Here is a 16,613-nt window from a genome sequence, read left to right as displayed (position 1 = left end):
TAATTCTTCAATTGAATGTAACCGAGCAATGCCGGGTATCTCTGCTAGTATATTATATATATGTATGTATGTATATATGTATGTATGTATATATGTATGTATGTATATATGTATGTATGCCTGTATATATGTGAGATTAGAGTTTCACTTTAATTGTTTCAGTACTAAAGTAAACTATTAAAGAGAAAGAATGTGACGTTACAATAAAGCGATGTTATTGTTTCACTTTTGACACGTAATACTGAAATAGTGGAGATGATATGATATTGCTCTGGGCTCACACTAGCCAGAAGTTAAAAAGTTTTTTGGCCTATGACACTATATGGACCCTAAGTAAGGCATGTGTAAAATTTGAATGAAATTGGTTGTGTAGTTCTCAATTTTCAGGATTCACACAGACAGACGGACACACATTCTCGTCTTTAGATATATATATATATATATAATATATATATATATATATATATACGAAGAAGGTTTGAAAATGCAATTTTAAAATATGTTCATTTATTTTACCGGTTTCACTCTTTGGAAAAAGATTGTCAAAAGTAACATGTACAAATTTGGTTGCGTTAATTATTGGTTGTTACAAAATGCTACATTACATATACACAGTGTTTGGTAACAAGGACATGTTAAGGACATAAAAAAGTTTAACAAGTTCCTTAAAATATTGGGCACAAAAGATTACAACATAAATATACATTCTCAAGAACATGTTAAAGATTGTTTCCAGAAGGAATTATTAAAAAGTTCAGTGGGATATTGGTATTGTATCTGTATATTCAAACACGCACAGAATATTGGTTGAAACAGAGTACTACAATACATATATATACATTCTTTGGTGACAAGAGCATGTTAAGAACATAGAAAAGTTCACGCAAGTTCATTGAGATATCGGGCACAAAAGATTACAACAAATATATACATTCTCAAGATAATTTCCAGATGGAATTATTAAAAAGTTCAGTGGAACATTGATATACACGCAAAGAATATTATGAGTTCAAAAAGGTTGACATAATAATAGGGAAGCTAAAACTGACCTGTCCACCATGTTAACGTAAAAGAATATTATCTATTTCAAGGGACACTGTAGGTGTGTTTGGGTGGGGGGAAGGAGGAGTAATGTGGAACTGAAAATAATTTCTCCTTTTTGTCTCTCCCTCAAGCATCAATGATTTGGGGGATTGGTCTTTAGAGGTCAGAATGGTTTGAGTGTGTGTGTATATACATATGTGGTGTGAATAGATGTGTCTGTGTGTTTGTAAAATCTGGTAGGATGGTGTGTGTGTATATGTGTGCCCGTTTTTCAACCGTGTGTGTGATTGTCTTGGTGTTGTGTTTGTGTGTGTGTGTGTATGTATGTGTGTGATTGGCATTTGGCATGGTGCTGCGTGTGTATATATGTGTGTCTGTATGGAGGTCAGAATGATGTGAGTGTGTGTGTCTGTGTGTGTGTATATATATGTATACATGTGTTTGTGTGTGAGGGCCGTTTTTGATTGGTCCCAGGGTCCATTGATGTGTAAATAGATGTGTGTTTTTTAGAAATTTGGTAGGATGGTGTGTGTATATGCGTGCCTGTTTGTCAACCGTGTGTGTGATTGTTTTGGTGTTGTGTGTGGTGTGTGTATGTATGTATGTATGTGTGTGATTGGCATTTGGCATGGTGCTGCGTGTGTATATGTGTGTGTCCGTATGGAGGTCAGAATGATGTGAGTGTGTGTGTCTTTGTGTGTGTGTGTATATATATATACACACATGTGTATGTGTGTGTTGGCGTTTTTGATTGGTCCCAGGGTCCCTTGTGGTGTAAATAGATGTGTGTTTTTTTAAAATTTGGTAGGATGGCATGTGTATATGTGTGCCGGTTTGAGTGTGTGTGTATGTGTGTGGTTAATGTTTGTTAGTGTGTTGCGTGTGCGTTAGTGTATATGTGTTTGTTCGTATGTGTGTCCATGTCTGTTGGGTGTATCTGTGTGGCGTGTGTGGTGTGTGTTGGTATTGAGTATGTGTTTGTTTGTGTGTGCGTATATATGGTGCGAGTGTGTGTGTCTTTGTGTGTGTGTGTATATACATATACATGTGTTGTGTGTGTGTGTGTGGTGTATGTATGTGTGTGATTGGCATTTGGCATGGTGCTGCGTGTGTATATATGTGTGTCTGTATGGAGGTCAGAATGATGTGAGTGTGTGTGTCTGTGTGTGTGTATATATATGTATACATGTGTTTGTGTGTGAGGGCCGTTTTTGATTGGTCCCAGGGTCCATTGATGTGTAAATAGATGTGTGTTTTTTAGAAATTTGGTAGGATGGTGTGTGTATATGCGTGCCTGTTTGTCAACCGTGTGTGTGATTGTTTTGGTGTTGTGTGTGTGTGTGTGTATGTATGTATGTATGTGTGTGATTGGCATTTGGCATGGTGCTGCGTGTGTATATGTGTGTCCGTATGGAGGTCAGAATGATGTGAGTGTGTGTGTCTTTGTGTGTGTGTATATATATGTATACATGTGTTTGTGTGTGTGTGTGGGCTGTTTTTGATTGGTCCCAGGGTCCCTTGTGGTGTAAATAGATGTGTGTTTTTTTAAAATTTGGTAGGATGGCATGTGTATATGTGTGCCGGTTTGAGTGTGTGTGTATGTGTGTGGTTAATGTTTGTTAGTGTGTTGCGTGTGCGTTAGTGTATATGTGTTTGTTCGTATGTGTGTCCATGTCTGTTGGGTGTATCTGTGTGGCGTGTGTGTGTGTGTTGGTATTGAGTATGTGTTTGTGTGTGTGCGTATATATGGTGCGAGTGTGTGTGTCTTTGTGTGTGTGTGTATATACATATACATGTGTTTGTGTGTGTGTGTGTGTATGAATGTGCATGATTGGTATTTGTCATGGTGCTGTTTGTGCGCACGTGTGTATATATGTGTGTCTGTATAGGGGTCAAAAACGGTGTGAGTGTGTGTGTATATATATATACACACATGTGTATGTGTGTGTTGGCCGTTTTTGATTGGTCCCAGGGTCCATTGTGGTGTAAATAGATGTGTGTTTTTAGGATTTGGTAGGTATGTGTGTGTATATGTGTGCCGGTTTCTCTGTGTTTGTGTGTATGTGTGTGGTTAATGTTTGTTAGTGTGTTGCATGTGTGCTAGTGTGTGTATGTGTTTGTTCGTATGTGTGTCCATGTGTGTTGGGTTTGTCTGTGTGGCGTGTGTGTGTTTATGCGTTTTGTGTGTGTTGGTATTGAGTATGTATTTGTGTGTGTACGTATATATGGTGCAAGTATGTGTGTCTTTGTGTGTTTGTTTTGGATGTGTGCCTGGGGGTATGTTAGAGTATGTTTAGTTATGGTCTGTATTTTTGAATAAGATTATTTTCCCTATTTATTCGTGTTTGGTTTGTGGTGTTATCCGGGCATTGATATAGTGAAGAAACTAAGTATTTGGGGGACTTGTTGTGTGCACAGAGGTCTAAGTGTCCACTAAGTGGTATCTGTCTTGTGGTGGGGTCCCTTAGTTGTTGGCGGTGAACTATCATCCTTTCTCTGAGGGTAAGGCTCGTTTGCCCTATGTAGTCTTCGTGGCACCCTTCACACCTTATGACAGAGTAAATTTTTTGATGCGCAGGTGAAATTATTTTTCATGATAAAGGTATGTCCTGACTGGAACTTGTACGTTGATCCCTCAATGAGGTGGATGCAAGCCCTGCAGTTGGAACGACCACATTTTTTGACGGTGGGCGGTGGGTTTGTGTTGTGTAATTTTGCATTGGTGAGTAGGTTTTTTTAGGGATTTAGGTTGTCTCTTACTTTTTATTATTTTATGAGCTGTGAGTAATTTTTTTAGCCAGGGGTCTTGATTTAGCTGTGGAATGTTGTTGTATATAATAGTGTAAGCTTCTGCATTTCTTGGGATGTATGTTGAGAGATAGGGGAGGCTATTTACTGTACTGTGGATGTGTTTTGGTTTTCGTAAGTCCTGAGTGTTAATTGATTTGGCCCATTCTATTCCATTGTCCACTAGTGATGCTGGGTAATGTCTTTCGAGAAGAATTGCTTTTAGTTCTCGGAGTCTTTTATTTCGTGTTCTATAATTTGAGACAATTGTGCAGATTCTTCTCGCTAGGTTGAAGGGGATATTTGTCTTTGTGTGCTTCGGGTGATTGGAGGTGAACAGAAGTTATTGTTCGGAATCAGTGGATTTGTAGTGGATGTCAGTTTCAATGTTAACGCCTTTTTTAATGATTAGAATGTCAAGAAAAGGGAGATGGTCCTGACTATATTCCATTGTGAATTGGATGTGGTTATTTACACTGTTGATAAGGTTTTTGAAGTCAATAAGTTGGTCGAGTGTGTGGGACGATTGGATGAAGCAATCATCTAAGTAGCGTTTCCAGTTCTCCAACAGGTATTTGTGGAAAGATTGGCCGTACTTATATTTGGACTTTTCTTAAATATGTGATTCTAGGTAGGGCATCACCAGGTTTGCATAGGTAGGGGCAACTTTCGTACCCATTGCAGTTCCTGAAACCTGTCTGTAAGTGTTATTAAAATTCATAAAGTAGCTTTGCAGAATAAATTTGAGTCCCTCAATAATGAATTCGTTTTTATTCTTTCCGGGATCTCATTGGGGTATTTATCTAGCCAGAATTTAATGGCTTTCAGTCCATATTCATGTGGGATCGTAGTGTAAAGGTTTATTACATCAAAGGAGACGATTAAAACGTCTTTATCGGTATGTTTGGGGAGATGATTTAATAGGTCCAGGTCATCTCTTACAATACTTGGAATGTGTTTCAGTATTGGTTTTAGGATGATATCGATAAAGTTGCTAAGTCTGTGTGTTTCACAGCTTGGGCCTGCCACTATTGGTCTTAGTTTGAGATCAGTGGGATGTGGTATAGTGATGCAGGTTGAAGTGGACTTTTTGCAAGCTTCTGTGATAATTTCACTCTTGTGAAGCCCATAGAGTGTGCTGGTTTTGCAATTAAAGTTTGTCATGTAGTCGGATTCCTTTGCTGTTAAGTCATTCCGGTGTTGGTAAATGAGTGCCTTCAATTTAATTTTGTTTTGGATTGCTGGTAGTCGACTACTCTTTCATAGTAGGTAGTATCCTCTAAAAGGTGAGATACAGAGTTTTTATATTGCTCAGTATTCATAATAACGACCGTACTACCCTTATCAGCTTCCTTTATTGTGACGTCATGATTGTCTCGTAGCGTATGGATGATTTCCCATTCTCTTTTACTGGTGTTGGGTTTGGGTTTAGGTTGTGGGAGTTCACCATAAGGGAAGTTTGAGATGTAGTTGCAAAATTTGTCTAAGGTTTTGTTTCTGCCTTTTATGGGATTATAGCTGCTTTTGTTACGAACCATTGATTCGTCATTATTATTTGTTTCTTTGTCAAAAAATTCCTCTGAGAGGCGTAATTTTCTGCAAAAGTGTGAGATGTCATTCTGTATTTCCCTCAGGTTAGGATATTGCGGAGTTGGGGTGAATTTAAGTCCTTTTGAAAGAATTTTTATTTGTGGTGTCGACAAGTTTAGGTTCGAGAGATTCACTATTTTTGGTTTTTCGGGGTTGGTATCTACCATCTGGTGTCGTGGAAAATGATGCCCTTGCCTAAAAAATTACTCCTGGGGGTTCTTCTATCTGCGGTATTTTGGTGTGTGTGGTTCTTTCCCCCGTTGATATGTTGTCTGCTGAGGGGATTTTGGTTGTTCCAGAGTCTGGGTTGTTGGTGTGGCCTACTGGAAGAGTTTTGGTTATTCCAGGGTCTGGGTTGTTCATACTGGGTGTAATGTTGGTTCCTTAGACTGGGTTGGAAACCACATTCATGGTTTAGAGGTGAATTCTTATATGTTGGGAGGGAACTCCGAGTTCGGAACGTTTTGGGTTGGGATCTACAATCATAGTTCAGAAGTAGGTTTCTAAGTGATGGGTAAGATCTCTGATTCTGGAACGGTTCTTGTGTGGGTTAAGGACTAATTGGACGAAAGCCAAAATAGACAAAGCTAAGTAGATTCCCAGTGTAGGTTATGCAAATCAAAAGAGAAAAATGTTACTCATATAGTAAGTGAATGTAACATGATGGCAAAGAAAGAATAGAAGAAAAGACATGATAACCTAGGGAAAGTAATCCACAGAGAGGTATGTAGAAAGCTAAGATTTGACTATACTAATAATATGAAGATGAACCTAGTAAAGGTACTAGAAAGTAAGAAATAAAAGATGTTGTGGGAGTTTAACATTCAGACTGGCAGAGTAATAGAAGCTAGAAGGCTTGGTTTAGTAGCAGTAGGTAAAGAGAATAGAAAGTGCCAGATAATTGACTTTACAGTCACAAATGATGAGAAAGTCAATATAAATGGTTTAGAAAAAAACAGCAAAGTACCAGGACCCAACCACTGAATTACAGAGACTATGGAAAGTGCGGGTAAAATCTATTCCAGTAGTTATAGGTGCATTGGGAACTATCGCTAAAGATTCGAACAGATGGATAGAGGAAATAGGCATAACACATAATTTAGTACAGCTCCAGAAAACAGTGTTATTAGGGACAGCTTGGATGCTTAGGAGGGTTCTTGGCATCTAAGGTTACTCTGTTGTAGCTTGATGTTAGGAATTTTTCCTTTCCAACAGTTTCATCTGTTGTGAGTAAATGAATAATAACAATAACAACAATAAGAACTACCAACATGTCCTTCTTGTAGCCAATTGCCACATGTTTCCAAATGAGGGAATATTTCCCCATGGTCAGACATGTTTTTCATGGAAAACTGGAAAAGACACAACATCACTTGTGTGATGGTGATTTACAACCATCGTGTGCTGTCAACACCTGGCTACTCACCCCCCCCACACACACACACACACGCACATGTATATATAAATGATGAGCTTCTTTCAGTTTCTATCAACGAAATCCACTCCCAAGGCTTTGGCCAACCATTGACCTATAACAGAAGACACTTGTCCAAAATGCTGTGAGTGGAATTGAACCTGAAACCACAAGGTCAGGAAGCAAGCTTCTCAACCACACTTGGATCTAAAAAGAAACATTAACTATAAAAAATGGTATTACTAACCTTTCTGCACAATGGCTGCTGCACCTTCTCCCATATTTTCCAATATAAAATTAACTATTTCATCTGTTTCACTTCCTAAATCTGAATTTAATATTATGCTCTCAGATTGCTTCTGCATTTTACATAAGAAATTCTTTCCTTCTTCATTTTCCAGAAATTCTTGAAATCCAAACATTTCAAAGTTTTCTTCTTTTGAGCTGATATCTTTTCTTAAGTTTTCTATAAATGTTTCCATTTTCCTAATTTGGTTTTGTGTTCCTTCCAGGTGTAACTTATTATCTTTGAGACACACATTCTTAATTTTATGTTTCCCACTAAAGTCATTGATTTCCTGTTCTTTGAACTCTTTAAGAAAGAGGAAATGTTCAAGAGGCATCGATATATAAGATTCATAAATTAAAGATTGCTTAAAGTTATCAATTTTGGTTTTTATATCATTAACTACAGCATCAACAGCAACAATAGAATCTTCTCCAAAAAAACAGAAATCTGGAAACTCTTCTTTTAGACTTTCAAAATATGTCAGCCACATTCCATGAATTGGAGTATCCTTAATTTTGTCTACAAAATCCAGTGTATTGGCAACAAAAGTTTCTTTCATGATTTCTTCCAAAAGTGAAAGATGTGTTTTATCACTTGCATAAAGTATTACTGAATCACCATCACCCGTTTCCCATGAACCGATACATTTCTTGTTTCTCAGTTTTTCATCAAGATATTCTTTCACTGATTTTTTATTTATGATCATTCCAGTATTTAAAGGCAAACACAATTCAGATTTTACAATTGACCGAAGAATTTCATACATATTCTTTTGACAATTAGTTACTTTGGAATACTGGCCTTCAAAAATAACTTTGTTACTTTCAGCTGTGACTTTTAGACCTTCAAATTGTCTTTCTGCATCCGCAAAAAATTCGAGACCAGACAGAATACATCTTTCGTGAATATTTAACTCATCCTCACGTTCCGTTCTAAGATTATCCAAAAGTCTCTTTTTCATTTTAATTACACTACTTTTATCAAATCCCAAAATATGAACTTTATGATATCGGAAATCAAAATAAAAATACTTCTTATCATCTTCACTTTTAAATGTTCTGACAATGTCTTCAAAAATTTCATCTGGAACATAAATAATTTCAACAGTAATGGAATTTAATAAATCTTCCAAACATTTTTCAATTTCTTCAAAATTTTCTTCAGAATATTTTAATTTGAGTTTATTACTCTTGGAATCTTTCCAAATTACTTCAGCCAATTCCTTTAACTTGGAATCAAATACTAATTGATGTTTCTGTAAGAAAGTCAGATGGAACTGGGAAGGTAGTAAATAGTCATGGACTTGCTGGCTTGAAATGGTATTTTCTTCACATGGTACCCAGAACGGTTGAACATTCACCTTCATACCTTCCAGTTGATGTCGTCTTCTACAAACGTCCAGCACAACTAAATTATGAAAAAGTAAAAAGATAAAATCATTTCGTTGGTGAGGGATTAGGGGTGAACTGGGGAGTTCAGTGGGTAAAGAGAGAAAAATATTTGAAGACAAAGTGATATGTTATTATTATAATACATTAGCAAACAGGAAAATATAATCAACATTTAACTGATACTAAGTAAACACTATCTCTATTAATTATAATAAATACTAGAACATCACTGGAATTTTGGTTTCAGATTTTGGCACAAGGCCAGCAATTTCAGGAGAGTGGCAAAGTCAATTACATCAACCCCAGTGCTCAACTGGTACTTATTTTATTGACCATAAACATCACTGGAATTTTGGTTTCAGATTTTGGCACAAGGCCAGCAATTTCAGGTCAAGTGGCAAGTCAATTACATCAACCCCAGTGCTCAACTGGTACTTATTTTATTGACCATAAACATCACTGGAATTTTGGTTTCAGATTTGGCACAAGGCCAGCAATTTCAGGAATGGCAAGTCAATTACATCAACCCCAGTGCTCAACTGGTACTTATTTTATTGACCATAAACATCACTGGAATTTTGGTTTCAGATTTTGGCACAAGGCCAGCAATTTCAGGTCAATGGCAAAGTCAATTACATCAACCCCAGTGCTCAACTGGTACTTATTTTATTGACCATAAACATCACTGGAATTTTGGTTTCAGATTTTGGCACAAGGCCAGCAATTTCAGGTCAATGGCAAAGTCAATTACATCAACCCCAGTGCTCAACTGGTACTTATTTTATTGACCATAAACATCACTGGAATTTTGGTTTCAGATTTTGGCACAAGGCCAGCAATTTCAGGAATGGCAAGTCAATTACATCAACCCCAGTGCTCAACTGGTACTTATTTTATTGACCATAAACATCACTGGAATTTGGTTTCAGATTTTGGCACAAGGCCAGCAATTTCAGGTCAGAGTGGCTAAGTCAATTACATCAACCCCAGTGCTCAACTGGTACTTATTTTATTGACCATAAACATCACTGGAATTTTGGTTTCAATTTTGGCACAAGGCCAGCAATTTCAGGAGAGTGGCAAGTCAATTACATCAACCCCAGTGCTCAACTGGTACTTATTTTATTGACCATAAACATCACTGGAATTTTGGTTTCAGATTTTGGCACAAGGCCAGCAATTTCAGGAGAGTGGCAAAGTCAATTACATCAACCCCAGTGCTCAACTGGTACTTATTTTATTGACCATAAACATCACTGGAATTTTGGTTTCAGATTTTGGCACAAGGCCAGCAATTTCAGGTCAATGGCAAAGTCAATTACATCAACCCCAGTGCTCAACTGGTACTTATTTTATTGACCATAAACATCACTGGAATTTTGGTTTCAGATTTTGGCACAAGGCCAGCAATTTCAGGAGAGTGGCAAAGTCAATTACATCAACCCCAGTGCTCAACTGGTACTTATTTTATTGACCATAAACATCACTGGAATTTTGGTTTCAGATTTTGGCACAAGGCCAGCAATTTCAGGAGAGTGGCAAAGTCAATTACATCAACCCCAGTGCTCAACTGGTACTTATTTTATTGACCATAAACATCACTGGAATTTTGGTTTCAGATTTTGGCACAAGGCCAGCAATTTCAGGAGAGTGGCAAAGTCAATTACATCAACCCCAGTGCTCAACTGGTACTTATTTTATTGACCATAAACATCACTGGAATTTTGGTTTCAGATTTTGGCACAAGGCCAGCAATTTCAGGAGAGTGGCAAAGTCAATTACATCAACCCCAGTGCTCAACTGGTACTTATTTTATTGACCATAAACATCACTGGAATTTTGGTTTCAAATTTTGGCACAAGGCCAGCAATTTCAGGAGAGTGGCAAGTCAATTACATCAACCCCAGTGCTCAACTGGTACTTATTTTATTGACCATAAACATCACTGGAATTTTGGTTTCAGATTTTGGCACAAGGCCAGCAATTTCAGGAGAGTGGCAAAGTCAATTACATCAACCCCAGTGCTCAACTGGTACTTATTTTTTGACCATAAACATCACTGGAATTTTGGTTTCAGATTTTGGCACAAGGCCAGCAATTTCAGGAGAGTGGCAAGTCAATTACATCAACCCCAGTGCTCAACTGGTACTTATTTTATTGACCATAAACATCACTGGAATTTTGGTTTCAGATTTTGGCACAAGGCCAGCAATTTCAGGAGAGTGGCAAAGTCAATTACATCAACCCCAGTGCTCAACTGGTACTTATTTTATTGACCATAAACATCACTGGAATTTTGGTTTCAGATTTTGGCACAAGGCCAGCAATTTCAGGAGAGTGGCAAGTCAATTACATCAACCCCAGTGCTCAACTGGTACTTATTTTATTGACCATAAACATCACTGGAATTTTGGTTTCAGATTTGGCACAAGGCCAGCAATTTCAGGAGAGTGGCAAGTCAATTACATCAACCCCAGTGCTCAACTGGTACTTATTTTATTGACCATAAACATCACTGGAATTTTGGTTTCAGATTTTGGCACAAGGCCAGCAATTTCAGGAGAGTGGCAAAGTCAATTACATCAACCCCAGTGCTCAACTGGTACTTATTTTATTGACCATAAACATCACTGGAATTTTGGTTTCAAATTTTGGCACAAGGCCAGCAATTTCAGGAGAGTGGCAAAGTCAATTACATCAACCCCAGTGCTCAACTGGTACTTATTTTATTGACCATAAACATCACTGGAATTTTGGTTTCAGATTTTGGCACAAGGCCAGCAATTTCAGGTCAATGGCAAAGTCAATTACATCAACCCCAGTGCTCAACTGGTACTTATTTTATTGACCATAAACATCACTGGAATTTTGGTTTCAGATTTTGGCACAAGGCCAGCAATTTCAGGTCAATGGCAAAGTCAATTACATCAACCCCAGTGCTCAACTGGTACTTATTTTATTGACCATAAACATCACTGGAATTTTGGTTTCAGATTTTGGCACAAGGCCAGCAATTTCAGGAGAGTGGCAAAGTCAATTACATCAACCCCAGTGCTCAACTGGTACTTATTTTATTGACCATAAACATCACTGGAATTTTGGTTTCAGATTTTGGCACAAGGCCAGCAATTTCAGGAGAGTGTCAAAGTCAATTACATCAACCCCAGTGCTCAACTGGTACTTATTTTATTGACCATAAACATCACTGGAATTTTGGTTTCAGATTTTGGCACAAGGCCAGCAATTTCAGGTCAATGGCAAAGTCAATTACATCAACCCCAGTGCTCAACTGGTACTTATTTTATTGACCATAAACATCACTGGAATTTTGGTTTCAGATTTTGGCACAAGGCCAGCAATTTCAGGAATGGCAAAGTCAATTACATCAACCCCAGTGCTCAACTGGTACTTATTTTATTGACCATAAACATCACTGGAATTTTGGTTTCAGATTTTGGCACAAGGCCAGCAATTTCAGGAGATGGCAAGTCAATTACATCAACCCCAGTGCTCAACTGGTACTTATTTTATTGACCATAAACATCACTGGAATTTTGGTTTCAGATTTTGGCACAAGGCCAGCAATTTCAGGAAATGGCAAAGTCAATTACATCAACCCCAGTGCTCAACTGGTACTTATTTTATTGACCATAAACATCACTGGAATTTTGGTTTCAAATTTTGGCACAAGGCCAGCAATTTCAGGAGAGTGGCAAAGTCAATTACATCAACCCCAGTGCTCAACTGGTACTTATTTTATTGACCATAAACATCACTGGAATTTTGGTTTCAGATTTTGGCACAAGGCCAGCAATTTCAGGTCAATGGCAAAGTCAATTACATCAACCCCAGTGCTCAACTGGTACTTATTTTATTGACCATAAACATCACTGGAATTTTGGTTTCAGATTTTGGCACAAGGCCAGCAATTTCAGGTCAATGGCAAAGTCAATTACATCAACCCCAGTGCTCAACTGGTACTTATTTTATTGACCATAAACATCACTGGAATTTTGGTTTCAATTTTGGCACAAGGCCAGCAATTTCAGGACAATGGCAAAGTCAATTACATCAACCCCAGTGCTCAACTGGTACTTATTTTATTGACCATAAACATCACTGGAATTTTGGTTTCAGATTTTGGCACAAGGCCAGCAATTTCAGGAGAGTGGCAAAGTCAATTACATCAACCCCAGTGCTCAACTGGTACTTATTTTATTGACCATAAACATCACTGGAATTTTGGTTTCAGATTTTGGCACAAGGCCAGCAATTTCAGGAGATGGCAAAGTCAATTACATCAACCCCAGTGCTCAACTGGTACTTATTTTATTGACCATAAACATCACTGGAATTTTGGTTTCAGATTTTGGCACAAGGCCAGCAATTTCAGGAATGGCAAGTCAATTACATCAACCCCAGTGCTCAACTGGTACTTATTTTATTGACCATAAACATCACTGGAATTTTGGTTTCAATTTTGGCACAAGGCCAGCAATTTCAGGAGAGTGGCAAAGTCAATTACATCAACCCCAGTGCTCAACTGGTACTTATTTTATTGACCATAAACATCACTGGAATTTTGGTTTCAGATTTTGGCACAAGGCCAGCAATTTCAGGAGAGTGGCAAGTCAATTACATCAACCCCAGTGCTCAACTGGTACTTATTTTATTGACCATAAACATCACTGGAATTTTGGTTTCAGATTTTGGCACAAGGCCAGCAATTTCAGGAGAGGCTAAGTCAATTACATCAACCCCAGTGCTCAACTGGTACTTATTTTATTGACCATAAACATCACTGGAATTTTGGTTTCAGATTTTGGCACAAGGCCAGCAATTTCAGGAGAGTGGCAAGTCAATTACATCAACCCCAGTGCTCAACTGGTACTTATTTTATTGACCATAAACATCACTGGAATTTTGGTTTCAGATTTTGGCACAAGGCCAGCAATTTCAGGAGAGTGGCAAGTCAATTACATCAACCCCAGTGCTCAACTGGTACTTATTTTATTGACCATAAACATCACTGGAATTTTGGTTTCAGATTTTGGCACAAGGCCAGCAATTTCAGGTCAATGGCAAAGTCAATTACATCAACCCCAGTGCTCAACTGGTACTTATTTTATTGACCATAAACATCACTGGAATTTTGGTTTCAATTTTTGGCACAAGGCCAGCAATTTCAGGTCAATGGCTAAGTCAATTACATCAACCCCAGTGCTCAACTGGTACTTATTTTATTGACCATAAACATCACTGGAATTTTGGTTTCAGATTTTGGCACAAGGCCAGCAATTTCAGGTCAATGGCAAAGTCAATTACATCAACCCCAGTGCTCAACTGGTACTTATTTTATTGACCATAAACATCACTGGAATTTTGGTTTCAATTTTGGCACAAGGCCAGCAATTTCAGGAGAGTGGCTAAGTCAATTACATCAACCCCAGTGCTCAACTGGTACTTATTTTATTGACCATAAACATCACTGGAATTTTGGTTTCAAATTTTGGCACAAGGCCAGGAATTTCAGGACAATGGCAAAGTCAATTACATCAACCCCAGTGCTCAACTGGTACTTATTTTATTGACCATAAACATCACTGGAATTTTGGTTTCAAATTTTGGCACAAGGCCAGCAATTTCAGGAGAGTGGCTAAGTCAATTACATCAACCCAGTGCTCAACTGGTACTTATTTTATTGACCATAAACATCACTGGAATTTTGGTTTCAAATTTTGGCACAAGGCCAGCAATTTCAGGAGAGTGGCTAAGTCAATTACATCAACCCCAGTGCTCAACTGGTACTTATTTTATTGACCATAAACATCACTGGAATTTTGGTTTCAATTTTGGCACAAGGCCAGCAATTTCAGGACAATGGCAAAGTCAATTACATCAACCCCAGTGCTCAACTGGTACTTATTTTATTGACCATAAACATCACTGGAATTTTGGTTTCAAATTTTGGCACAAGGCCAGCAATTTCAGGAGAGTGGCTAAGTCAATTACATCAACCCCAGTGCTCAACTGGTACTTATTTTATTGACCATAAACATCACTGGAATTTTGGTTTCAAATTTTGGCACAAGGCCAGCAATTTCAGGAGAGTGGCAAAGTCAATTACATCAACCCCAGTGCTCAACTGGTACTTATTTTATTGACCATAAACATCACTGGAATTTTGGTTTCAAATTTTGGCACAAGGCCAGCAATTTCAGGAGAGTGGCTAAGTCAATTACATCAACCCCAGTGCTCAACTGGTACTTATTTTATTGACCATAAACATCACTGGAATTTTGGTTTCAGATTTTGGCACAAGGCCAGCAATTTCAGGAGATGGCAAAGTCAATTACATCAACCCCAGTGCTCAACTGGTACTTATTTTATTGACCATAAACATCACTGGAATTTTGGTTTCAAATTTTGGCACAAGGCCAGCAATTTCAGGAGAGTGGCAAAGTCAATTACATCAACCCCAGTGCTCAACTGGTACTTATTTTATTGACCATAAACATCACTGGAATTTTGGTTTCAAATTTTGGCACAAGTCCAGCAATTTCAGGAGAGTGTCAAAGTCAATTACATCAACCCCAGTGCTCAACTGGTACTTATTTTATTGACCATAAACATCACTGGAATTTTGGTTTCAGATTTTGGCACAAAACCAGTAATTTCAGGAGAGTGTCTAAGTCAATTACATCAACCCCAGTGCTCAACTGGTACTTATTTTATTGACCATAAACATCACTGGAATTGTCGTTTCAGATTTTGGCACAAGGCCAGCAATTTCAGGTCAATGGCAAAGTCAATTACATCAACCCCAGTGCTCAACTGGTACTTATTTTATTCACCATAAACATCACTGGAATTTTGGTTTCAGATTTTCTCACAAGGCCAGCAATTTCAGGTCAATGGCTAAGTCAATTACATCAACCCCAGTGCTCAACTGGTACTTATTTTATTGACCATAAACATCACTGGAATTTTGGTTTCAATTTTTGGCACAAGGCCAGCAATTTCAGGTCAATGGCTAAGTCAATTACATCAAACCCAGTGCTCAACTGGTACTTATTTTATTGACAATAAACATCACTGGAATTTTGGTTTCAGATTTTGGCACAAGGTCAGCAATTTCAGGTCAATGGCTAAGTCAATTACATCAACCCCAGTGCTCAACTGATACTTATTTTATTCACCATAAACATCACTGGAATTTTGGTTTCAGATTTTGGCACAAGGCCAGGAATTTCAGGAGAGTGTCTAAGTCAATTACATCAACCCCAGTGCTCAACTGGTACTTATTTTATTGACCATAAACATCACTGGAATTTTGGTTTCAAATTTTGGCACAAGGCCAGGAATTTCAGGACAATGGCAAAGTCAATTACATCAACCCCAGTGCTCAACTGGTACTTATTTTATTGACCATAAACATCACTGGAATTTTGGTTTCAAATTTTGGCACAAGGCCAGCAATTTCAGGAGAGTGGCTAAGTCAATTACATCAACCCCAGTGCTCAACTGGTACTTATTTTATTGACCATAAACATCACTGGAATGTTGCTTTCAAATTTTGGCACAAGTCCAGCAATTTCAGGAGAGTGTCAAAGTCAATTACATCAACCCCAGTGCTCAACTGGTACTTATTTTATTGACCATAAACATCACTGGAATTTTGGTTTCAGATTTTGGCACAAAACCAGTAATTTCAGGAGAGTGTCTAAGTCAATTACATCAACCCCAGTGCTCAACTGGTACTTATTTTATTGACCATAAACATCACTGGAATTTTGGTTTCAATTTTTGGCACAAGGCCAGCAATTTCAGGTCAATGGCTAAGTCAATTACATCAACCCCAGTGCTCAACTGGTACTTATTTTATTGACCATAAACATCACTGGAATTTTGGTTCAATTTTGGCACAAGGCCAGCAATTTCAGGTCAATGGCTAAGTCAATTACATCAACCCCAGTGCTCAACTGGTACTTATTTTATTGACCACAAACATCACTGTAATTTTGGTTTCAATTTTGGCACAAGGCCAGCAATTTCAGGTCAATGGCTAAGTCAATTACATCAACCCCAGTGCTCAACT

At 38.0% G+C, this 16,613-nt stretch overlaps 1 protein-coding gene across 1 annotated transcript in view; it reads right to left on the bottom strand.

Moving 5' to 3' along the window:
• LOC115209664 (protein mono-ADP-ribosyltransferase PARP14-like) overlaps window positions 1–16,613 on the bottom strand; it is a 730,077-nt gene that overhangs the window by 642,045 nt on the left and 71,419 nt on the right. The window contains exon 9 of the mRNA XM_036508891.1: window positions 7,083–8,531. Within this exon, the coding sequence (XP_036364784.1) occupies window positions 7,083–8,531 (1,449 nt within the window). The remainder of the gene's footprint in view (window positions 1–7,082; window positions 8,532–16,613) is intronic.

The sequence above is a fragment of the Octopus sinensis genome, linkage group LG1 (genome assembly GCF_006345805.1).
Source record: "Octopus sinensis linkage group LG1, ASM634580v1, whole genome shotgun sequence".
In the NCBI taxonomy this organism is placed as follows: Eukaryota; Metazoa; Mollusca; class Cephalopoda; order Octopoda; family Octopodidae; genus Octopus; species Octopus sinensis.
The sequence above is the reverse complement of the archived record's forward strand: the minus strand, read 5'-3'. Positions and strand labels throughout refer to the sequence as shown.